Below are 25,805 nucleotides of genomic sequence, written 5' to 3' on the forward strand. Positions count from 1 at the left end.
AAGCAGCGGAAGTGAACAGCCGACATTTGCCGTGGTGATTTAAAGATCCAAAATATCGGGAATTATCGCGTTTGCTCGCTGAATTTCATCAAAAGTAAGTTAATAATTCCTTACTTTTGATGAAATTCAGCCGAGCAAACGCGATAATTCCCGATATTTTGGATCTTTAAATCACCACGGCAAATGTCGGCTGTTCACTTCCGCTGTTTTCTACCTTCAGTTCCCTCTTGTAATTACCTTACTTTCTATCTTTTTTTTTGCCTGAAAATTTAGGTCGCTGTGCTTCACGGTCACCCCGACTAGCACAGAAAATTTCAGCTCAAAAATCGGCCGTTTTCGATGTTTTTAACGGGTGGGAAAGTGCGTGTTTTCCCCATTCACTAACATGTACCGAACTGAGATATGTCCTCCAGTTAAAAATTTCGGTCACGTGAAGGGGGATCTACGCTCATTTGACCTTTGGTGAAATCACCCTATAGGATCTTTGGTCTGAACGCCTCGGCGTCGCAGGCCCGCCCTCTGGCGGTCTGATTGACTGTTGGCGTCGCCAATCAGATGGCCGGAGACAGCGGACAAGAACAGTCGCTGTGTAAGGTTAGTTCGCATTGGCTGCTGGAAGGGAGGGGCGGAGAGGCGAGCCCGCCACCAATCAGATGCCCGGAAACAACAGGGGGACACGACTAATCGCATGTGTAAGGCCCGCTCTGATTGGTCGCCGGAGGGGAGGAGGCGGGGCGGTGACGTAGCGGCCACATCGGCTGAAGTGAAGTGAGGCGACCAGCGGGCGATGGAGCGGGGCGGCCCCGGGAGCGTTGGCGTTGTTGCTGAGGCGGAGTCAGGTACCGGGTGGGCTCGTCGGCAGCTGGTGTTCAACCTCTTAACCTCGGGCTGTTTTACATCCGAGTCCCGGGCGAGCGGTCGACGGCTGGACCATTAGCGGCTGCGGCGCCAAGCCCGCACTCCGCACCGGGGATTTGACCGGCGCTAGGCCGCTGCCCCGCCGTCCAGCTCCGGGCTGACCCGCGGGACCCGCCCCGACACGCCCGGCGGCGGCCGGTTGGTGCAGAACCTCTGGCCGCCGTCCAGTAAACGTCCTGCCCGCTCCTCTGCGCTTGCCCACTGGCCGGCCTCCCTGCCACTCTCCGGGCTGTCAGCTGTAGTTCACAGACAGTTTCGCCTTTTCATGTTTTGTTTTGTTTTGGTGACTTTTGGCAAAGAAATGTAAAGATTTTCAAACACTGCAAACCATGCACCCGCCACGTACCAATTACATGATTTATGTGAATACAGTGAAAGACCTGAACAGTTTATGATTATTTTATATTTCAAAATAGACTTTATTCAAGTAATAAATATATACAATACAGAAACCGTGCAAAAAATTCATCCGACATTCGCGGGGGCTGTACAAACATTTAATACTGTTTACACACATTACCCAAATTTCACAAATTTCTCCCCCACTCTTGCCACTCATGACTGAAAAAACACCTGATGCTCTTTCAATCCTGCGATGTTTGGAATGCATTGAAAACGCTGTGTCCATTTTCTTGTCCTTATTCCTGGCTAATGAATGCGCTTTTTTAAAATGCCCATAATTAATATTAAACAGTTTTTGTCACCTATGGAAATTTTACCGTGGATTGGAATGAAAATGAAGATGATCTTTGCACAAGTTAACCATGTTCTAAGAAAAGGTTGACTAATGGATTTTTATTGTGACTTCCATCCAATGTCCTTTAGGGACATTAAACTAATGCCATTCCTGCTATGATCTATTGGTGATTCCTGCTGTATTGTGATTCTCTCTTGGCTTCTTGTGAAATAGCCTTGCTTTTGCTCAGTTCTAATGCAAGGGTGTGGCAATAAATGTCCCATGTCCTGATGATCTCAGCACAACCAATTAATTAGTATTAATATTATTAGGGAACCATTAGGGGGGATGTTTTTATGTTTAAATGTCTTTATTGTTGTTATGTTTGTATTCTTTCTTTATGTGCTGCATGGCAAGAAGCATTTCACTGCACCTAGGTGTGTATGTGATCAATAAAATTATCTTATAGGTTTAATAGCCTTGTCAAATGCGATGTGAGTACTTGATAAGGCTCTGGTTAGTGATAGATGTCAGATTTCAGAAGATTAATGCAAAAAATTGGAAAAGCTAGAAAGATTACAATCATTTTGGACAGGAACATTTGTGCATTTGCTTTATCTTTGCTTTTGGTGATTTGTGGGCACGACACTGATGCAAAGTGTGTAACTAAACATTTTCCCACATCTGCACTTGTTAAAGCTAACTCCTTATGGAAATATCAACCCTGCCACCAATGGTGCATTTCACTTAAGTATCTGAACCTGGAAACAATTCTCTTTTGCTTCTTCCAAGCCACATGTGTTATCCTGTGGCCATCATACAGTTAACATTGGAACACCACTTAAAGAGCCTTTTGCGCCACTTTTTCCCCACCAAACATTCAATTGATACCACCTGACAGTGTGTTCTTCAAGAATTCCAACTAGATTTGCTTTCTGATCAGCCAAAAGTTGGATACGGCCCTGGTTATTCATCTTAAATACTATTAAATTTAGAAGTTTCCCCTCTCTTCCTAGGAAAGATGAATAAGTGCCACAAAAGAACCAAACAATCTCCAATCTGCAACATGAGAGAACCTGATCAACCTGTGACATTCAACTTATCATCACTTTGTTACTCACCATCTTAATCAACATTTTAAACATCACCATTAACCATAAACACAATAAATACTCTCCTCCTGTCTGAATGAGTGTGGCTCCCAACAACTCTCCAAGGATAAAGCGGCCACTTGACTGGTATCACCTATTTCCGTGGGTTCAGTTTATATCATCTCTAAAAATCTCACTCCGAGGAGTATCTTCAGCAACAGGTAGACAAAATGCTGGAGTAACTCAGCGGGACAAGCAGCACCTCCTGCTGAGTTTTTCCGGCATTTTGAGTCTACCTTTGATGGAAACCAACATTGCAGTTCTTTCCCAAACCTTCAGCAACAGACTGGTTCCACCAAGATGCAGTGCAGAATGCCACAGGAGATCCTTTCACCCTGTGGTTATCAAACTGTACAACTCCTCCCCCTTCGGTTATGGTGTAGACTGACTCTTCCCCCCCCACACCCCCTCCTACCCAATCTTTGCACATCTTCAATCCTTTCCACTCGTCACTTTAATTTTATGTTTTGTGTATTTTGTGTTATATAACTGCTGGCAGATCAATTTCCCTCCTCGGATAAATAAAGTTATATCATATAGCAAGGTTACTCTGACTGCACCTCCCAATATTGTCAAAGTGATGGTGTTTGCACCTTCTCCTTGTGACCAAATAGGTTTCCTCCCACATCCCAAAAACATGCGGGTTGTAGGTTAATTGGTTTCTGTAAAATTACCTCTTGTGTAGAGTAGATGCGAAAGTGAGATAACATGGAACTAATGTGAACAAATGATTGGCTTGGACTCATTGGGCCTAAGGCCCTCTTTCCATACTGTATACTGTACTAAAGTTAAAAAAAATCCTGCCCTGCATGGCCTTGCTACTGCCCATCTCTTAACTTTTTTTCTGTTACACAAACATCCAAGGTTTCAAATGTTACCATTTGCACAATCACACTGTCAACTGCGTTACCAAGGTAGTCCATGATATCTTCTACTGAAGCCATAATTCTAGAATTTCCTCTTTAAACTTTTCACCTCACTTTCCCTCCTGTAATAAACTCTTCAAAACCCACCTCTTGTTCCATGGTTGCCTCCACTACAAGCTTCTTTTGTGGCCCTCGTTTGATAATGCTCATTTCAATTACTTTTTTTACTACGATAAAAAGTCCTGCATAAAATCAGCGTGATGGTTCTGCTGTTAGACTGAATCACTGTTATGTAGTTCTCCCATTCCTGAGACTTCAGCATGTAATCTAGATTATTGTAATGCTTGTCCAGTAAGACAGCTGCATTGCGTGAAGTAAAAGTAGAAAATGCCTGGTCAGGCACATTTAGAGTAAGTAGTTCTTATAAATGGTTCCTGAACTGATTTGACTGTTTTTTTTTAACAGCTGCATTTTGTTTTGAGTTTTTTTTCAGAAAACCTGAAAATGCCTGAAACACTGTCAGGCATCATTTAGAGAAAAATAAGTAGTTCTTATAAACGGTTCCTGAACTGAAGGATTGACTGTTTCTTTTTCTGCAGCTGCTGCCTGATTTTTGAGTTTTTTCAGCAATTTTCTGTATTCATTCCAGATTTTGATGCTGGCAGTTTTGACTTGCAAGTGAAATGTTTTATAGGTCTTTTAAACCTTCTGTGTGTCTTTTTGGGTGGCACATCGTAAGATGAATTAGATTAATGATTTAAAAATGTCTCTCTTTTTCCCTCCCACACCACTTCCCAAGGAATCATCATCCTTGGGGTCCTTACAACTGCAAGAGAAGCAGAAACATAAAGCTCCTGGCCATGTATAGTTACTTTGAGATGAAACTTCCAGCTGTGCTAACGATGAAACTTCAAACCCTGTTTTTATTTTTTGAAGATCAGCAGTAATGGTATTTTCCTGATCTATTGTTTTTTCCCCTGACAGGTGCTTATTACGATGCAATGGACATTTTCGCAATGGATTATAAAGGCAAATGTTGTTAAGAAGTAGAAAAGCCAAACACAGTGCATTATATTTTCAAGTACAGTTGAAACACCTTGTAAGTGGAAACCCCAGTGTTTCGGATCAATTTAAAGAACTTCGTGTTTGAAGCAAATTTGCTTGTGAATGAATTGGAACTCCTCTCAAAAGGAAAAACACCTGGAACCATGTTTGCAAAGCTGAAAAAGAAGATTGCTGAAGAGGCGGTTAATACCCCAAAGTCTGGCGTGGGCCGGATCCCAAGATCAGTCAGCAGAGACTCCATTACCTCAGCAGGAGCTGACTCGGGAGATGACATTGTATGTATGGTGATTTCTGTCAGTTCGTAAGTTATTTGATGTGTCCAGAGAATAAATCTGAGAAGCTTTGTAAACAGAGAGTAATTTCAGAGCCTGAATCTCAAAGTAGGTGCGAGTCATATGGACTTTTCCTGTGTATTAAGTTCACACTTTCACCCAGCCCCAAATCCCTTGGGTCTCTTTATGTCCAAGGTTTATCAATCTCCCTGATCGTTGTGCATCCACAGCCTTCTGAGGTAATGAATTAAAGGCCCGGGTTCAATCTTGACCTCGGGTGCTGTCTGCGTGGTTTCCCTTTACTGCTTGCCTGTTATTGCTATTGAAGCATACAAATATAGCGTCTTTAACATGCTCTTTGAGGAATTTACTTCATATCTACATAGCTTTCAATGTTGGAGCTATTTGTATATGATAGTTTCATCTTAATTTAAGGTGGCACAGTAGCGCAGCTAGTAGAACTGTTGCCTCATAGCGGCAGAAACCCATGTTCAATCCTGGCCTTGGGTGTTGTCTGTGTGGAGTGTTGTGTGTCAATGTCAATGTGGGTTTCCTCCAGGTGCTTCGTTTCCTCCCACATCCCAAAAAATTGTTTGTTGACAGGTTAATTGGCTGCTGTGAACATAGTTCCTCGTGAATAGCTGGGTGGGAATCTTGGTGACGACAATGATATTAGTGTGAATAGATGGTTGATAGTCATCGAAGACTTTGTGGGACAAAGGGCATGTTTCCATGCTGGATGTCTCTATGACCTGCATGTAAGCTTGCAGAGTTGAAGCCCTTACTTTGGAGCGAAGAGGGCTGTGTAATGTAAATAAACTGTATAATATGGAGGTGTTGAAATCAAAGTAATATCTAATTCGGCATGCTTTCAGATACTTTCTATTAGGATAAATATAATGATAACTACAGTAAGGATGGAACAGCTTCTTTTGAGGAACAGGCCCCATATAGGCTAAATAATCTTATTGTGTAGAAACCAGGAATTGTAGATGCTGGTTTACAAAAACTACACAAACTGCTGAAGTAACTCAGCGGACAGGCAGCATCTCTGGAGAACAGATAGGTGACTGTCGGGACCCTTCTTCAGGCCGATTGTTGTAGGGGAGATAGAAAGCTGGAAGCGAGGACAAGCAGGACAAAGCATGGCAGGTAATAAGTGAACACAGGCATGTGGGGGTTTGATGGGCTGATGGCATCTCCGTTTCCACGGTTTGATGTGTGTTCAAATTTATGAGAAAAATGCAGTTTGTTGGATGCTGTATAATTTCAGCTAAACACATGTCACAAAAACACCATTGGGTTTCATGATGAAATTGGATACTTCTTCTTGCGTACGGCGTGCACAGCCTAAAGTTGTAGGACAACTTGTTCTATTTGATCTTATTTGATTGTGCCCGCCAGGTTGATTGCATTCGTCGAAACAGGGTGGACCACGTGAAGGTTGCAATCTCCCACCCCTTGAAATTGGATACAAAACTTTGGGAGGAAAGTCAAAGAGTCATACAGCATAGAAACAGTCGCTTTGACCCAACTAGTCCAGGCCAACCAAGATGCCTCATCTAAGCCAATCCTACTTGCTCCCATTGGCCCATATCCGTCTAAATCTTTCATATACATGTACTTGTCCAAATGTCTTTTAAATGTTTTTATTGTACCTGCCTCAACCATTTCCTCTGTTAGCTTGTTTCATATTCTCACCACCCTCTGTGAGAAAAGACTGCCCCTCAGGTTCCTATTAAATCTTTCTCCTCTCACGTTAAACCTATGCCTTTTAGTTTTTGATTCCCCAGCCCTGGGAAAGAGACTATTGATTCCCCCTCATGATTTTATACATCTCTATGTATCTCTATAAGATCATCTCTCAACCCCCTGAGCACCAAGGAATAAAGTCCTTGCCTATTTAACCTCTCCCTAAGCTCAGGCCCTTGAATCCTGGCAAAATCCTCATAAATCCTCTCTGCACCTTTTCCAGCTTAATACCATAATTCATATAGCAGGGTGACCAAAACTGAAAATAATACTCCAAGAGCAACCTCGTCAATGTCTTATACAATCGTAACAACTTCTATACTTAATGTCCGACTAATACAGACCAATGTGCCAAATACCTCCTCACCAGCATAAGATGCTATTTACCTATGATGCTAAAGATATTAATTTATTTGCTCACACTCTGGGACAATAGTATTATTTCTTTCCAGGATCAAGAGAAGAGTAGGGCAAGTAATTTTGGAATTTAGTTTAGTTTAGTTTATTGTCACGTGCACCGAGGTACAGTGAAAAAAACTTTCTGTTGCATGCACTCCAGTCAGCGGTAGGCTATATATGGAACCTGCAGCTTGGAATAATAATAATAATACATTTTATTTATGGGCGCCTTTCAAGAGTCTCAAGGACACCTTACAAAAATTTAGCAAGTAGAGGAAAAACATGTAAGCGGAATGAAATAAATAGTAGAGACAGGACTAGTACACAAATTAAAGACAGAATTCAATTCAAAACACAATATGAGGCAATTCAAGCACAGATGAAAAGGGAGGGGGACGTGGGGCTAAGGATAGGCAGAGGTGAAGAGATGGGTCTTGAGGCGGGACTGGAAGATGGTGAGGGACACGGAATTGCGGATCAGTTGGGGGAGGGAGTTCCAGAGCCTGGGAGCTGCCCTGGAGAAGGCTCTGTCCCCAAAACTGCGGAGGTTGGATTTGTGGATGGAGAGGAGAACGGCCGATGTGGATCTGAGGGACCGTGAGGGTTGGTAGGGGGAGAGGAGGTCAGTGAGATATGGGGGGGCCAGGTGGTGGAGGGCTTTGTAGGTGAGGACCAGGATTTTGTAGGTGATCCGGTGGGAGATGGGAGCCAGTGAAGTTGTTTGACGACTGGAGTAATGTGATGCCAGGATTTGGTGTGGGTGATGAGTCGGGCGGCTGCGTTCTGGACCAGTTGGAGTCGGTTGATGTAGGTGGAGCTGATGCCAAGGAGAAGTGAGTTGCAGTAGTCCAGTCGGGAGGAGATGAAGGCATGGATGAGTCTTTCAGCAGCGGGAGATGTGAGAGAGGGTCTGATTTTGGCGATGTTGCGGAGGTGAAAGAAAGGGGTTTTAATGACATGGCGGATGTGAGTGAAGTGATGTCTAAAATTGAATGGAATTGATAAGATGTAAAGGCTTCAAGGTCATTGTATCAAACAGCATGGAAACAGCTCCTTCAGCACACCTCATGCATGCCCACCAAGATGTCCCATTTAAGCTAGTCCAATTTACCCATGTTTTGCCCATACCTCTCTAATGTTTCCTATCCATGCACCTGTCCAAATGTCTTTTAAATGTTGTTATTGCACCTGCATCAACTACTTCCTCGGACAGCTCATTCTAAATGCCGTTACCCAATGTATGGAAAAAGTTGCCCCTCATGGTCATATTAAATCTTTTCTTTCTCACCTTATGAAACCTGTTCTTGATATCAGTATCCTGAAAGTACATCTTACAGACATGACTACTGCTCTTCCCTGAATGGTCATCAGCTCAACAATGTTGAAAATGGCATAATGTAATAAAAAAGAACTGCAGATGCTGGCTTTTACCAAAGATAGACACAAAATAGTAGGCATGCAGGTGCAGTAGGCAGTGAAGAAAGCGAATGGTATGTTAGCTTTCATAGCAAAAGGATTTGAGTATAGGAGCAGGGAGGTTCTACTGCAGTTGTACAGGGTCTTGGTGAGACCACACCTGGAGTATTGCGTACAGTTTTGGTCTCCAAATCTGAGGAAGGATATTATTGCCATAGAGGGAGTGCAGAGAAGATTCACCAGACTGATTCCTGGGATGTCAGGACTGTCTTATGAAGAAAGACTGGATAGACTTGGTTTATACTCTCTAGAATTTAGGAGATTGAGTGGGGATCTTATAGAAACTTACAAAATTCTTAAGGGGTTGGACAGGCTAGATGCAGGAAGATTGCTCCCGATGTTGGGGGAGTCCAGGACAAGGGGTCACAGCTCAAGGATAAGGGGGAAATCCTTTAAAACCGAGATGAGAAGAACATTTTTCACACAGAGAGTGGTGAGTCTCTGGAACTCTCTGCCGCAGAGGGTAGTCGAGGCCAGTTAATTGGCTATATTTAAGAGGGAGTTAGATGTGGCCCTTGTGGCTAAGCGGATCAGAGGGTATGGAGAGAAGGCAGGTACGGGATACTGAGTTGGATGATCAGCCATGATCATATTGAATGGCGGTGCAGGCTCGAAGGGCCAAATGGCCTGCACCTAATTTCTATGTTTCTATGTTTCTAAAATGCTTGAGTAACTCAGCTGGTCAGGCAGCATTTCTGGAGAAAATTGATTGGTGACGTTTCGGGTCAGGACCCTTCTTCAGATTGCCCAATGGTAAACTTGTTTTTGAGGGGAATGGGCACAGGAGATTCCTGCATTCTCTGCTTACTCCCTTTATTCTTCCTGATGGTCACCCACCTACCTTTTGCCTTTACCTTATGTGTGACCACCTCACTATAACTTTCTATATATGAGGTTCTCATTCCCCTGGATAATCCTGAGGTTGTCCAGTCACAGCTCCAGTTCCCTCATGTGGTCAGTCAGGAGCTGCAGCTGGAAGCACTAGAGGTATAGTTCTCACAGGCACTGGAAATCTCCCTGACTTCCCACATCCTGCAGAAGTGTTCTAACCTACCATTGCTACTGCATTAAGACCAAGGAAGAGTTACCAACATGATGTAGAAGATTTGAACAAGTGGACGTATTCGTGGCAGATGCCTATGTGCAAAGTGGAAAGGAAAACCAGAAAGATTAAGTATTGTTAAATATGAACAAAATAAGCTGATATTGTTGTAAACCAGTCACTAAATGCCAACAATTGGGTGCGGCAAGCAGTTAATAGGGCATTATTCCTGCTCTGCATTTTGCAACTCCCACACTCTTTTGTCTTGGCTCTCGCTCTACAACTGCTTATTAACCAGTTAACCATCTTTATAGAGCACAAAGTGCTGGAGTAACTCAGCAGGTCAGGCAACATCTCTGGATAGATGATGTTTCGGGTCGGGACCCTTCTTCATACTGATTGTGGATGGGAAGAGAATGCTGGAAAAAGAGTGAGTGTGAGGTCAGGACAAACTCTTCGTTCTATCCCACCTCTTTTTCTGCCTTTGACCACTCATCTGCTAATCAAAAACACCCCTCACCTGTATCCAAATATCACTTGCCATTTGGCAGATTGGTTTTGAGGATAGAAAATGTATTATTTACTAGACCAAGTGCAGACCGTTGGGTCTGTTCCCCCCACGTGCGGTTGTGGGGGGGGGGGGGGGGGGGAGGCGGCATGCAGCGTCACACACACTAACTATCCCCCCCCCCCCCCCTTCACTCATGCTAATTACCCCCCTTGGTATTATATTAATATTATTAATTTGCTCCTTTTACCCCATAACCACCCTATCTACTAACGCATAGCCCCCAACTTGCAGTCACATCTAGAGAGGGGGGGGGGGGGGGTAGAGAGTGAGTGGGCAGAGAGAAGGGGCGGAGACACAGAGAGAGGGGCAAGCGGGAGAGGGGGGTGGCGAGGAGGAGAAGAGGGAAGGTGGGTGAGAGGCGAAAGGTGGGGGTGGAGAGGAGGTGAGAGGGGGGGAGAGGAGAGGGGGAGATGTGAGGCCCCTGTACAACTGCAGTAGGACTTCCTTGCTCCAATATTCAAATCCTCTTGCTATGAAGGCCAACATGCCATTTGCTTTCTTCACTGCCTGCTTACTTTCCGTGACTGATGTACAAGGAAAAAGTTGCACCTCCCCTTTTCCTAATCTGACACCATTCAGACAATAATCTGCCACCTTGTTCTTGCCACAAAAGTGGATAACCTCACATTTATCCACTTTATACTGCATCTGCCATGCATCTGCCCACTCACCCAACCTATCCAAGTCACCCTGCAACTTCATTGCATCCTCCTCGCAGCTTGTACTCCCAGCTATAGGACATTGGAAAATGATCACCAATGCATCCATGATTTCTAGAGCCACCAGCTTGAGTACTCTGGAATGCAGACCATCGGGCCCTGGGAATTTATCTGCCTTCAGTCCCAACAGTTTACCTGACACCATTTCCTGACTAATATGGATTCCCGTAAGTTCCTCCCTCCCCCAAGATCCTTGGTCCCCTAGTATTTCTGGGAGATTTTTTGTGTTTTCCTTAGTTAAGACGGAACCAAAGAACCTCAGTCTGAAGAAGGGTCTCGACCTGAAACGTCACCCATTCCTTCTCTCCAGAGATGCTGCCTGTCTCGTTGAATTACTCCAGCATTTTGTGATTATCTTCTAACCAAAGTACTTGGTTAACAGGTCTGCCATTTCCTTGTTTCCCATTATTAATTCACCTGTTTCTCACTGTATGGGACCTACTTTTGGCTTCACTAATCTTTTCTTCTTCACATGAAATATATAATATTCTTTACTCTTGTGCTGGCACAGTAGTTCATTTCAATCAAAACCAAGATTGAATAATCTTTCAATTTGGGAGAATGATGAGAAATGTGTTGAGGCAGAGAATCTGTCAAAATATTGTTGAGGTGGCAGAGCAGACTCAAGAGGCCAAACAGCATGTTAGATTTTACTTTAGACTTGAGAGCTGCAGTGTGGAAACAGGTCCTACTGCCCACTGAGTCTGCGCCGACCAGCTACTGCCCCTTCCCCTAGCATTATCCTACACACTAAGGACCGTTTACAATTTTTACTGAAGCCAATCAACCTACAAACCTGTACGTCTTTGGAGTGTGGAAGGAAACCAGAGCACCCAGAGAAAATCCACTCAGTCACAGGGAGAATGTTCAAACTGTACAGACGGCACCCGTAATGAGGATCAACCCGGGTCAATTGTGCTGTGAGGCAGCAACTCTACCATTGCCCCACTGTATTGCCCTATTCCTCTGTCTTTTATTTTTTATGTTATTTTTATCAATGCTTCTAAAGTTAATTGATTGTTTTATTGTGCTCTAAGTAAGCATTGAATATGAAGAATATTAGTGTTTTAAAATGTTGTCTTAAAGGAGGCTTTTCTTTTCATGAGTGATCAAGAAATAAAAACTATACGTAGTTAACTGTATTTCACATGCCAGGGGACTGATCCTCATGCTATGATTAGTATTCTGATTAGCAGGTTGCCAATCTCTAATCGAAGCAGGAAATTAATTTAATTGACATAACACAAGTTTCATTAGACTTAATATTAGGCATGATCAGCAACTTTGACTCATTTGTTTATTTACCAGTATTTAGATTTGCAAGTCTTCACTTGACGACTTAAAAAACATCTCTGATACTTTCTTTTAGCTTAAACGTAAATGAAAGAAACTGTGAATTTTTGTTGATATGGTGTTTCCGTATGAACTTTGAACACACATCTATGGCTTTGTGCGAAGTGTGGTTTCTGTTTATTTGACGCACATGACTTCTCCATGCCAGCAAACTTTTCAGAGGCAAAGAATGTCAGAGGCTTATGTTTGGCTTTGATTTTATTTAATTGTACAAAATGTTTACTTTCAGAATGCAATAGGGAAACTCCTGTGTTGCGGTTTGGTGTAAATCACAACGTGATGTTTTGTAGAGTCAGGAGCATTGGTCAAACATGGTTCCCCTTTCTTAAGTCCATGCTGACTTAGTTGAATATTTTTCCCAAGTACCCTCTACCACATAGATAATAATGTGTCCTCTGAGAAGACAGACACTTATCTATTTTTAAATTTCTTTGCCATTTCGTTATCCCTGAATATAGTTTCATCTGTCCTTGTCTGTAAGAAATACACATTAATATCATCTAATCTTTTCCTTGTCACGCATCGATGGAAACCTGCCTTTATGTTCCTTCCTAGCTTACTCTTTATCAATGCCATTGGCCCTCCTTTCCTGAATTCGACTTTAACCATTCCTCATGCGTACTCCTTTTTGGTCATATTACTTGCCTTCCCTGTAATTTAATACGATCTTTAACTTTTCTTGATAGCCTCAGCTGAATAGTCTTTTTCTTGTTTATGCTTTCACATGCCGAAAGCATGTATGCGAAAGGGAAGTGATTAAAATTGGGGGTATGTTCAGGACTGGAAGAGCGTGACTATCTCAGTGTTGTGGACTGCAGAAGACTACCTCTGTCTAGCAGGTAGCAGAGTTGGCCGGTTTTGGAAACAGATGATACAAATTTCAAAAAGGCACATCTTAGAGCTTGTGCAATTGAGTGAACAAAATGTGATAAATAATTGTACATAATACTTCACTTATTTTATTGATATGCCTAATAAATGCAGTTTTTGTTTTCCGAAACTGATATTTCTTTATTTCCCCCTCCCTATGTCCATTCTAAATTTACCTGTTACAGTTTTTTGCCTGATTGTTATCTATAATACTAAAAGTGAACATGAGAGTTGTCTTAAAAAAATGGGGTTTTAACACAAGCATTAGAAAATATCATGGCAGCACAGTGATAGAGTTTCTGCCTTGCAGCGCCAGAGATCCAGGTTCAATTCTGATCTTGGGTGGTGTACGTGCGGAGTTTGTGTGTTCTCCCTGTGGCCACGTGGGTTTCCACCCACATTCCAAAGACATGCAAATTTATAGGTTAAATGGCTTCTCTAAATTGGCCCTAGTGTGTAGGATGCGAAAGTGCGATATCATAGAACTAGTGTACGGGTGGGTGATTGATGGTCTTGGGTGGACTCAATTCAAAGTAGTTACCTGGTCCTGAAGGTCCTGTTTCCACCCTGTATCTCTAAACTAAACTAAAACTCAAAACTCATATAAAACGGATTAAGTTAAGATGTGGATTTGGGTAAACCAGTGACTGTAGGAAACCCAATGTTGAGTTACATGGAGCTGTTGCCATGTTGACATTTGGCAAAGTACTACTGAGTTATCACACAGATCGTTGTTTCCAACAAAAGTCACATGGGTTGCAAATATATTGTCAGAGAAAATTTATTAAGAAGGATTAAAACTGTAATCAGCAATTTAAAACATCCCCCTCTTTTTCTTGTCAGGCCTCTGACAGCAGTTGTTCTCGAGAAGATTTGTTGTCTCAGCTGCTAAGACGAAATGACCAAATTCGAAAACTGGAAGTCAAGCTGTCAGGTAACTACTTTGAACTGTTAGGGCAATTTGCGTGTTGGCTTCACCATTGCATTTTATTTTTTGACTAAAATTTCTCCTGCAAGAGAATTTACAAATGCAGGATGCTTAGTTAGACATAGGGTTTGATTTTTGGTTATCGCTGATTATTGAAAACAACACAGTAGAATTATTTTAACATCATTAAGTACCTGTTAACTTTATAGTTTATATTAACCACACAGTTTTACTGAAGAATTGTGCTTTGAAAATGTGGATGTTGTGTGTAGACTGCTGACTGATTGCAGGTGTTTGTGATTATGTCATAGAATGAACTAGTTAGTGACAGGAATGATTAACTTGTGGCAGGGTGGAAACACAGAATAGCAAAAGCATAGGTAGTCAACCACTTTGAATGTACAGGTTTTAAGATTTGTTATTCATTACTAGTATAGTGGTTATTTATTTATTTATCGTATTTTTGTTTATTATGTATTATCTTTGTGTATTGCGTTTATGGGTCTGTTGTGTTCTGTGGGTAAGAATTTAATTGCTCTGTGGTCAGTACATATGACAATTAATAAGCCTTATACTAATTAATAATGCTGAGAGGGATATTGCCCACAGTCAGGTGGGACTAGTGAATATGGGGCATCTTGGTCGGCTTAGGCAAGTTGGCCGAAGGACCTGTTTCCGTGGTGTATGACTCTATGATGTATACTTTTATGTATAGAATTTTTTTTAATAACTAAAAATATCTGAACTTGCCAAACAAAGTGAGGAATCTAGCTGATGGATAATTGGAGTGACCATAGAGGACTGTAGGCTGCCAGCCATTTGAAATTTGGCTCATTTTGGACGTCAGCACATTTAACTAAATGTGGAATCCCACAATCTCCTGCTGTGTGTGGAACCACCAGTGTGATTAGCGGCAGAAGCTTGTTGTGCTGGAGAGGGGCCTGATGCACTGCTCACTGATGACTGGCTGGCAAACATATAATGACCTTAGGGCTATGGGGTGACCGCATGGAGGTACATGAAATCCTGACGGGAAGGCATGGTGGCGCAGTGGCAGAGTTGCTGCCTTACAGCGCTTGCAGCCCGACAGTTCGATCCCGACTACGGGTGCTGTCTATACGGAGTTTGTACGTTCTCTCCGTGACAGCATGGGTTTTCACCGAGATCTTCAGTTTCCTCCCACACGCCAAAGACGTACAGGTTTGTAGGTTAATTGGCTTGGTAAATGTAAAAATTGTCCCTAATGTCTGTAAGATAATGTCAATATGCGGGGATCGCTGGTTGGCATGGACTCGATGGGCCGAAGGGCCTGTTTCCACGCTGTATCTCTAAAACTAAAACTAAATATGGTGAATTCACAGTTGTTTACCCTGGGTGGAATCAGATTCTTGAGACACAGGTTTAAGGTGAGAAAGGAAAGATCTAATAGGAACCTGAGGGACAAGTTGTAAACTCAGAGGATGGTGCGTATATGGAATGAGCTGCCAGGGGAGGTAGTTGAGGCAAATACAATAACAATGTTTAAAAGACACTTGGACATGTATATGGAATGGAAAGGTTTAGAGGGATATGGGCCAAATGCTGTCAAATGGGACTAGCTTAGTTGGGGCGCCTTGATCGGCACGGATGAGTTGGGCTGAAGGGCCAGTTTCTTTGCTGTCTGACTCTATGACCTCATTCTATTAAATGGGCCCATTGATCGTACAGGTAAAAAAGCTTCTTCAGCTTATTTTTCCTAATTATGTTGGTATTTTTACTTTACCAGAGGTTTACTCCCTTCTCTGAGCCCACCCTGCTTGGTTGGACACTGTTTGGGTGAAGAGGGTCAGCATGTTTGGTCCTCCAGATATTAAAACGGTTGATGCTGCAGGCTAGGAGTCTTGGTGGCAGGTCGGGTCAAACAGGATACAGCGCTCTGATGCTGGCTTTGAAAGTGAACCAAAATTAAAAACGGAAAAGTCAAGCCCAATTTGTAGCTAATTTTAAAAACAAATCCTGATACTATACTTCCTTGTAGCATATTGTCTAACAGGGAGAATCACATTAACCATGTCATTCTTTCTTTTATGGATGTTAATAATGTGTGATGTTTTGCTCTATGCCGTTGACTTTTTGGAATACCTGTCCCAGTTTCAAAAGCTATTTTTACTACAAAAAGTAATGTGCCACTCTCAATTCACAGGAGTACACTGAGTTAAAACTTCCACGATGCATTTTGTGCAGGCTTGTCAATTTATAAAACGTCCACTTCAAGTTCTGGTTGGAAGAAGGGATTTGGCTCGAAACGTTGCCTATTTCCTTCGCTCGATAGATGTTGCCACACCCGCTGAGTTTCTCCAACACTTTTGTCCACTTCAAGTATTTTCCAGGAATGTTTATCAAGCAAATATTTCTAGATTTGTTTTCATTGTTTTTGAAAAATCTGTGACAATGAGAAATTGATGACTTCTATTCTGTCTTTTATGCAACTATCTGTTTGTTTTGTCCATTGTAATAGATGTGAGCAAAGGTGGTTAATATAAAGTCTTATGTACATTATTGTACATTATTGTACCTTATTACTATATTTGGTCACTGTGATCACAGTTGTGATTGTGGATTACTGTATATTTTATTGTGCTATGTTTTGCAGCTAGGGGTTGGGGATGTTCAATAAATGCCTGTGGAACTTTCCATTTAATGGATAGAATATCATTTGCAAGCTTATGTTTCTGCCAGCTATCTTCAGAGTGGTATTATAGATTTGAATACATTTGAAAAAAAGGTGAATAGTTTTGAATAAGACTCAATTTGTTTAATAACTATATTATTAACATAATTGGTTTACGATCGTTTATGTGAGACCGTAAGAGTCATAGGTTTGTGCCTCTGAAGAGTATTCACCACGAAAAGGTAAATTTAGAGGAGATGGTAGATGAAGGAACAGTGATAATGTTTTTTAAAAAAACTTGTGGACGAGTATATGGATAGTAGCCAAACAGCAGCAAATGAGATTAATTTAGATAGGCGTCTTGGTCGACTTGTTGGACTGAAGGTCCTGTTTCTGTTCCTTAAAACGATGAAATTAGATCAGCAAATCTTGGATATTCTGCTGTTGATGCTAATTGGCATTAAATGAGTGGCGTGCTCCATATATTCCTGCTTAGCTTGTGTTCTCTGTTGTACTTTAAAACTTAATGTTGCTTACTGTGTGTGTTATTTGTATTTAGCTAAATATTGCAGATGCAAAACAAGTCCCTTTTTTTTGAAAATGAGATTTTTGGGCATGGTTGTGCATGCTGATAAAGAATAGGAACAGGTTTGAGATCAAGTGAATTAGCTTGTCTTTTTATGGCTGAGGGTAAACTATTGTCTCTGAGCTTTGTAAATAGAGAGAATGGTTGATATTGTGAAAAGCAAGTGAGAACCGGGATTATTTTACATGTTGTTCATTATATATGAAGGAAATCTGATAAATGATTCACACCAAAACAGTGAGGTAATTGTGATGCACCTTGTGTATAATAAAAGGGATTATTTGTGTTGTATCAAATAATCGGTGGTAATACTATACATTATTGCTATTTCATTAATGTACCAGATATCGTCAAGTGCCTTGAGAGATTCTAAATCATAAAGAGATTTTGAATTGTCTTACATATACCATTAGGTTTCACAAAAGGACACAAATTGCTCAAGCAACTCAGCAGACCAGGCAGCATCCAGGAGAACATGAATAGATGATGTTTCGGTTCGTGACCCTTTATCAGACGTATTGTAGGGTGGGAGAAAAAAGCTGGAAAAGGGGAGAGGCAGGGCAACGCATGGCAGGCAATAGGTCAACAGAGGCAACATTTTTTTGTTAAGCAGATGGCTGGAAAAAAGGCCATGTACAAGAACTGAAGATGTGAGACGCGTTTGAAGAGTTGTGGATTGTGAAGCCAAAGGGTTATTTGACTTGCAAATAACCCACCATTCATCTCACAGTAAGGCTGCAGGGACATCACTCGACAATCCCTTGCCAAACCCCTGAAGGAACGCAGCAATCCGTCTGAGTGGTGAAACTCGCACCACACAGCTTTTGGCATGGCTGGCTCTCACGTGCGCCAATTGCATCAGATTTAGAGACACACAGATTCCCAAACAATGTTTCAACTTCACGGTGCCTGATAGCTAATTTCATAAATGAATGAAGGAATGATATTTTATTGTCACATGTACTGAGGGTACCTCGGTACAGTGAATTGCTTTGTTTTACATACAACCTAGGCAGTACACAAGTGTCGCCACAAAGTGTTTGCGCGGACAAAGTTACAAAAGTACCCAACAATCCTATCTACTTCCTGCCGTTGCACAAGTCAACTCTCCCATTCATCACCCCCCCGCCATTTTCCCCTTTGATCTCCACGGCCCACCATCAGGTCCCCCCTTATTATTGTAAATAGTAATTTATGTTTTTATGATTATTGAGAATTACCAATTCCGTCAATAACTCAATTAATTCACCGAGCTCCACTGATAACGGAGAAGCAATGGCGCTGATATGCTGGTTGCGTGAATAGACTTTGGTTTCCACTCTCGCCCTGCAATGCCTTATAGTGACAGAAATAATGTTGCGTTCCTTTCAATCATAGCAACATGTAAACAAAAATATGGTCTTTAATGTAAAATAGAATAGACAATAGGTGCAGGAGTAGGCCATTTCGCCTTCGAGCCAGCCATTCAATGTGATCATGGCTGATCATCCCCAATCAGTACCCCGTTCCTGCCTTCTCCCCATATCCCCTGACTCCGCTATTTTTAAGAGACCCATCTAGCTCTCTCTTGGAAGCATCCAGAGAACCTTCCTCCACTGCCCTCTGAGGCAGAGAATTCCGCAGACTCACCACTCTCTGTGAGAAAAAGTGTTTCCTCGTCTTCGTTCTAAATGGCTTACTCCTTATTCTTGAACTGTGGCCCCTGGTTCTGGACTCCCCCAACATCGGGAACATGTTTCCTGCCTCTAGCGTGTCCAAGCCCTTAACAATCTTATATGTTTCAATGAGATATCCTCTCATCCTTCTAAACTCCAGAGTGTACAAGCCCAGCTGCTCCATTCTCTCAGCATATGATAGTCCCACCATCCCGGGAATTAACCTTGTAAACCTATGCTGCACTCCCTCAATAGCAAGAATGTCCTTCCTCAAATTAGGGGACCAAAACTGCACACAATACTCCAGGTGTTGTCTCACTAGGGCTCTGTACAACTGCAGAAAGACCTCTTTGCTGCTATATTCGATTCCTCTTGTTATAAAGGCCAACATGCGATTCACTTTCTTCACTGCCTGCTGTACCTGCATGCTTGCTTCCATAGACTGATGTACAAAGACCCCCAGATCCCGTTGTACATCCCCTTTTCCCAACTTGACGCTGTTTAGATAGTAATCTGCCTTCCTGTTTTTGATACCAAAGTGGATAACCTCACATTTATCCACATTAAACTTCATCTGCCATGCATCTGCCCAATCCCCCAACCTGTCCAAGTCACCCTGCATTCTCATAGCATCCTCCTCGCAGTTCACACTGCCACCCAGCTTTGTGTCATCTGCAAATTTGCTAATGTTACTTTGAATCCCTTCATCCAAATCTTTGATGTATATTGTAAATAGCTGCGGTCCCAGCACCGAGCCAAATTAGTCACTGCCTGCCATTCAGAAAAGGGCCTGTTAATCCCTACTCTTTGTTTCCTGTCTGCATACCACTTCTCTATCCATGTCAGCACTCTACGCCCAATACCATGTGCCCTAATTTTGCCCACTAATCTCCTTTGTGGGGTCTTATCAAATGCAAAAATCTAGATGAAAAATTATTGGAGGACAGTACGGGAACAGGCCCTTTGGATATTTGGTCTGACTAACAGCTCAACACCAAGCGCATTACTTTCCCTGTGTAGCAAGAGCTCTTGTGGGGGGGGGGAGAAAAAAAAGAAGGGATAGAAGATTTTTACCGAACAGGCCTTCCAGCCACTAAATCAAGACCAACCATTTGTTCTGGTCTGACATGAACTCCATTTTATTCTCCCATTGATTCCCCCAGATTCTACCACTTCCTTAAACATCTGGGGAAATTTACAAAGGCCAATTAAAATTCTGCATGGTTTTGGGATGCAGGAAGAAACTGTACCCGCCTGAGAAAACATTAGAGACATCAGCCAAGCCTTCGCTTACCAAAATCAACTGTTTGGAACATCATTAAGAAGAGAGAACTGGTGAGCTTACTAATCGCAAAGGGACTGGCAGACCAAGGAAGACCTCCACAGCTGATGACCGAAGAATTCTCTCTATAATAAAGAAAAATCCACAAACAACTGTCCCACAGATCAGAAACACTCTTCATGAGTCAGGTGTAGATTTGTTAATGACCACTGTCCGCAGAAGACTTCATGAACAGAAATGCAGAGGCTACACTGCAAGATGCAAACCACTGGTTAGCTGCAAAAATAGGATGGCCAGGTTACAGTTCGCCAAGAAGAACTTAAAAGAGCAACCACAGCTCTGGAAAAAGGTCTTATGGACAGATGAGATGAAGATTAACTTATATCAGAGTGATGGCAAGAGCAAAGTATGGAGGAGAGAAGAAACTGCCCAAGATCCAAAGCATACCACATCTGTGAAACATGGTGGTGGGGGTGTTATGGCCTGGGCATGTATGGCAGCTGAAGGTACTGGCTCACTTATCTTCATTGATGATACAACTGATGATGGTAGTAGCATGATAAATTCTGGTGTATAGACAAATTCTATCTGCTCAAGTTCAAACAAATGCCTCAAAACTCATTGGCCAGCGGTTCATTCTACAGCAAAACAATGCTCCCAAACATCCTGCTAAAGCAACAAAGCAGTTTTTCAAAGGTAAAACATGGTCAATTCTTGAGAGGCCAAGTCAATCACCCGATCTGAACCCAATTAAGCATGCCTTTTATATGCTGAAGATAAAAATAAAGGGTGCTAGCCCCAAAAACAAGCATAAGCTAAAGATGGCTGTAATACAGGCCTGGAAAAGCATCACCAGAGAAGACACCCAGCAACTGGTGATGTCCATGAATCGCAGACTTCAAGCAGTCATTGCATGCAAAGGATATGCAACAAAATACTAAACATGACTACTTTCAGTTACATGACATTGCTGTGTCCCAAACACTGTGGTGCTCTGAAATGGGGGGACTATGTATAAACACCGCTGTCTGTCATTTCTACATGGTGAAACCAAAATATATAAAAATGGCCTTTATTAAAATCTGACAATGTGCACTTTAACCAAATGTGATTTCTTTCTATTACAAATCTCAAATTGTGGAGTACAGAGGCAAATAAATAAACAATGGGTCTTTGTCCCAAACATTATGGAGGGCATTGTAAGGTGTTGTCAAATGAGTAGCCAGTGAGAGAAGGAAATGGAGATGTTGGAGAGAAGGAAATGGTGACGTTTCGGGTCGAGACCCTTCTTCAGACTAAGTTTCAATTTTCCTGGTTTAACAAACAGCAAAGGAATCTGTCATTCTCTGTTCTGAGATTTTAGGTTGACCCAAATCTCTGCTCCCAACTAGATTCCTAACTTCTTCATGCATAGAAAATAGCATTTTAACACCGTGAATGTTTATTATATGGATTTTGTATGTTTGAACTTTATGATACTTGGGTTAATTTGTTTTGTACTCTATTTGAAAGTTAGTAGTAAATTCATTCAGCTACTCTGTGCAAGAGTATGATGCATATTTGCATTTAAAGTGGTTATTAGCTCTGCTGTTCAATATAAGACCATTCAGGTGCGGTCAGAAAGGATTTGTTTGCATATACCATTATGAAAAACTGCAGCGCCAAAAGGGCTATTTAGATGGATCAATTTAAAATCTCAGCATAGATTTTTGTTAAGGTGTTAATGATTATGTTGCCATGGTGGGTAAATGGAGATACAGATCAATCATAGTCCAAATTATCTAAATAAATGAAATGAACGTGACAATAATAAAATAATACCAATGAATGGTGAAATAAGCTTGTGGCTGGATTGCTGCCTCCTGTTTAGATGTGTTGTTCACAATTCATGCTCATTGTAGTTGGCTCCTGATCTGACAAAAACTCTTATTGAGTATTTCCATCCTTTTGTTCAAATCTCTGCATGTCCTTGGCTCACCCTCTCACTGTAGCCTCCTCCAGCACTACAACTGTCAGAGTTCCATGTTCCTAGATGGGCTTTTGCTTAATAGCTCTATTGAACTTGCTCAGTTGGATTCCAACCAGTGCAAAGAGTTCAGTGTGTTTCTCTTCACATGAACCTGTCGCTCTGCCAATCTGCTGCGGTAGTGAAGCAGCTGTAGTTGTTCAGTGCTCATTTGTTGATTTGGATATTTGATAACTTGCTTTTGTATATCTGAATTAATATTGTCAATGCGTTACCACAGAAATGTTGCCACATAGAGTTGTCAATAATAAATATGAGCAGTTCCATAGCAAGCAGCAGCATTTGATAGCCATACATGGGACTTCACAAGTAGAAGGATTTGGTGTTGGCTAGCTGGCACAGGCTTCCTCAGCAACTTTGTTGGTCAAGTTTGTTCTGGTGAATCTGACCCAATGATATTTAATTGGAACAAGTGTGAGGCGTTGCACTATGGGAGGTCAAATGTAAAGGGAAAATATGCAATTAATGGCATGACCCTTAACAGCATTCATATACAGATGGATCTTGGGGTCCAAGTCTACCACTCCCTGAAAGTGGCATCACAAGCTGAGTAGTGAAAAAGACATATGATATACTTGCTTTCATAGGTTGGGCCATTGAGCATGGGAGTCAGAAAGTCACAATACGGTTTTATAGGACTTTGGTTAGGCCCCATTTGGAGTATTGCATACAGTTCTGGTTGCCTCATTAGAGGAAAAATGTGGAGGCTTTGGAAGGAGTGCAGAGGAGGGGTATAGGCTCCTTAGTTGGACAAACTTGGATTGTTTTCCCTGAAACATCGTAGGATGAGGGGAGACCTGATAGAATTATGAGAGGCATAGATAGGGTGGACAGTCAGAACCTTTTTCCCACGATGGAAAAATCAAATACTGGAGGGCATAGCTTTAAGATGAGAAGGGCAAAGCTTAAAGGAGAGGAGATGTGTGGGCAAGTGGTGAATGCCTGGAATGTGCTGCCAGGGATAGTGGTTGAGGTAAATATAATAGTGACATTTAAGAAACTTTTGGATAAGCACATGGATATACAGGGCATGGAAGGATATGGATATGTGCAGGTGTATAATTGCTGGTCTTGGCATCATGTTTGGCACAGACATTGTGGACCATTGGGCCTGTCCATGTGCTGTATTGTTCTATGTTCTATGAAAAAGAACAACACCAGTAGTCTTGGTCTTCCAGGTCCCAAAGTTGGAAGTGCAGAGCAATGAAGAACCCGGGCAGTGGTTGTGTGCAGGGGCCCACACGGCAAACTCTGTGCCAATGCTCCCAACTCTGGGTGCTGATGCTGAAGAAGGTCTTTGTGAACGACCTTGCTTCAAGTGCTTTGTTGTCTTGTTCAAGTGCTTTGTACCCATTCATCTCACCCTTGTCGTGTGTAGTAATTGAGACAATTATGCTTTGTTCAGAGCTAATGAAAAAGCAGTAAGATTATTACAACCATTAAGTTGCTCGAAAGGGAGGCGAGGTTATCTTGGCTAGATTGGTTTAATTTAGTTTAGAGATACAGCGCAGATACAGGTCCTTTGGTCCACTGAGTCCGAGTTGATCAGCGATCACCGTTACAATAGCACACACCACACACGAGGGACAATATACAATTTTTACCAAAACCAATTAACCTACAAACCTGTACATCTTTAGAGTGTGGGCAGAAACCAGAGCACCCGAGGAAAACCCACATGGTCACAGGGAGAACGTACAAACTACGTAAAGACAGCACCCGTAGTCAGGATCGACCTCAGGTCTCTACCACTGTAAGGCAGCAACTCTACAGCTGTGCTACCACGTCGCCCGATTCTTCTTCATAAATGGGAGTATGGGAGGGAGGCGGTAGTGGTTGGAATTATATGTGGCTCAAAGGATGATGGTAGTGATTGTTGGAGAATAATCTAGCCCCAGAACATTGAAGCAGAATCCTAGGCCAGCAGTGTTCAGGTGTGTCGTCAGTGGCTATCCTTCCAACAAAGATAGTGATGCTCAGCTCCAACTGTAATGCCTCGGGCAAAGAGGTATCCCGTGCAGCAAGACATCGGCGATATTCAGGTTTGGACCAAAAAGTATCAAGTAATCTTTGCTCCAGACATGTGCAAAGGAATGAGCATGTGCGTCATGGATTCCTATTAACTTGTTCAGATGTTGCCATGATATCAAGAGCAGTTACTCTCACCCCTTTTGACCTAGGCTACAATGAGGTCTGGAGCTCAGTGGTTCTGGCAGTAACACCCTCAATCACTTTGGTAATGGTTGAGAGTGGACAGATGGGATTCACTTTGTGGGGCAGATGCATGTCTTGTGTCTGTTCTGGAATAAATTGTCTGGGGGCCGCAGACTTAAATATGGTTTATAGGAAGTAGAAACTCGGAGCGGAGGATGTGGTTTACAAAAAAAGACGCAAAATGCTGGAGTAGTTCAGTGGGTCAGGCAGCATCTGGAGAACATTGAAAGGTGATGTTTCAGTTGGGACTCTTCTTTAGACTGATTGCTCTGGAGAGCATGGATAGGTGACGTTTCAGTTCGGAATCCTTCAGACAGAAATATGGTTTCTGTTGGATAGATAGAAGAAAAAAAATTTTAATCCACTGTTGTGAGGATATTGTCATAAATGTCTAAATCCATATCAAATTTACCATGTTTTTTGAAGGTTTAATACAGTATTACAAGTTCAAACAATAACTACTGGTATAAAAATCTGAAACAAGATGTTACACATAGATTGCAGTCAGTGTGTTTCTTCTAGTCGTGCATTTGTTTCAGCTCATTTAACTTTGTAAACCCAGCAGGCTCCAACATATGCTCAACCATTTACTTTCCCTGGTATGCTGTGTTTGTTAATTGGAAAGTTGATCTTTCTGTTTACCATTAACATGTTAAGGGGAGGCCATCAAAAGGCATCTTCTCCTTAACAGCAATGATTTTCTGTTGGAGAAAATCATTTCTGCCCTCCACTCATGAATATCCTGTGTTTTTGTTTTCTTTGTTTGCTTGTTTTGATCTCCTGGCCTGCGTCCCTTCTCCCCTCACACAAGATTATGCCGAGCAGCTGCGAAATTTGCAGAAGACGAAAGAGAAGCTTGAAATTGCCTTAGAGAAACATCAGGATTGTACGTACATTACATTTATTGTTTCTGTGTGATTTATTCAATTGCATAGTTTTTTAGATGCTAATCTGTTTCTTTCTGCCATGAGATGTAAAATAAAGCCAAAACATTCAGAGATTACTTTTTTACGTCTTTAAATACTATAATTTAATTGTACAAAACTGGAAGACCATTTGCAAAATGTAGCAGAACTTTGATAATCTGCTGATCTGACCATTCTGATCATGGTGGTTTGGCATCGGCTTAGCAGGAAATGTTTGCAATTTCCACTCATCAGAGCCCCGATTCCTGCGCTCCATCCCTACTCCCTTGGGCCCTAGTTCCCACGCTCCCTTCTCCTATTCCCCTGGGTCTCTGCTCCCTTCCTGCTTCCCTGGGCTCCAGTTCCCACACTCCCTTCTATTCCCCTAGTTCCCTGCTCTCTTTTTCTACTCCCCTGGGTCCCAGTTCT

At 42.2% G+C, this 25,805-nt stretch overlaps 2 protein-coding genes across 4 annotated transcripts in view; both read left to right on the forward strand.

The window, feature by feature from the left end:
• Window positions 1-25,805, forward strand: part of LOC129711863 (60S ribosomal protein L35) — a 204,872-nt gene that overhangs the window by 118,653 nt on the left and 60,414 nt on the right. The gene's annotated exons all lie outside the window — the stretch shown is intronic.
• The window catches only part of golga1 (golgin A1), a 67,733-nt gene continuing 42,627 nt past the window's right edge, over window positions 700-25,805 (forward strand). For 2 of the 3 annotated variants that reach the window (XM_055659832.1, XM_055659833.1), the window contains exons 1-4: window positions 700-839; window positions 4,596-4,951; window positions 13,974-14,064; window positions 25,283-25,357. In XM_055659832.1, the coding sequence (XP_055515807.1) occupies window positions 4,820-4,951; window positions 13,974-14,064; window positions 25,283-25,357 (298 nt within the window). In that variant the 5' untranslated portion in view covers window positions 700-839; window positions 4,596-4,819. Of the gene's footprint in view, window positions 840-4,595; window positions 4,952-13,973; window positions 14,065-25,282; window positions 25,358-25,805 lie in introns of those variants that run through there. The other variant, XM_055659834.1, reaches the window with a different exon arrangement.

This window comes from Leucoraja erinacea, chromosome 31, assembly GCF_028641065.1.
Source record: "Leucoraja erinacea ecotype New England chromosome 31, Leri_hhj_1, whole genome shotgun sequence".
In the NCBI taxonomy this organism is placed as follows: domain Eukaryota; kingdom Metazoa; phylum Chordata; class Chondrichthyes; order Rajiformes; family Rajidae; genus Leucoraja; species Leucoraja erinaceus.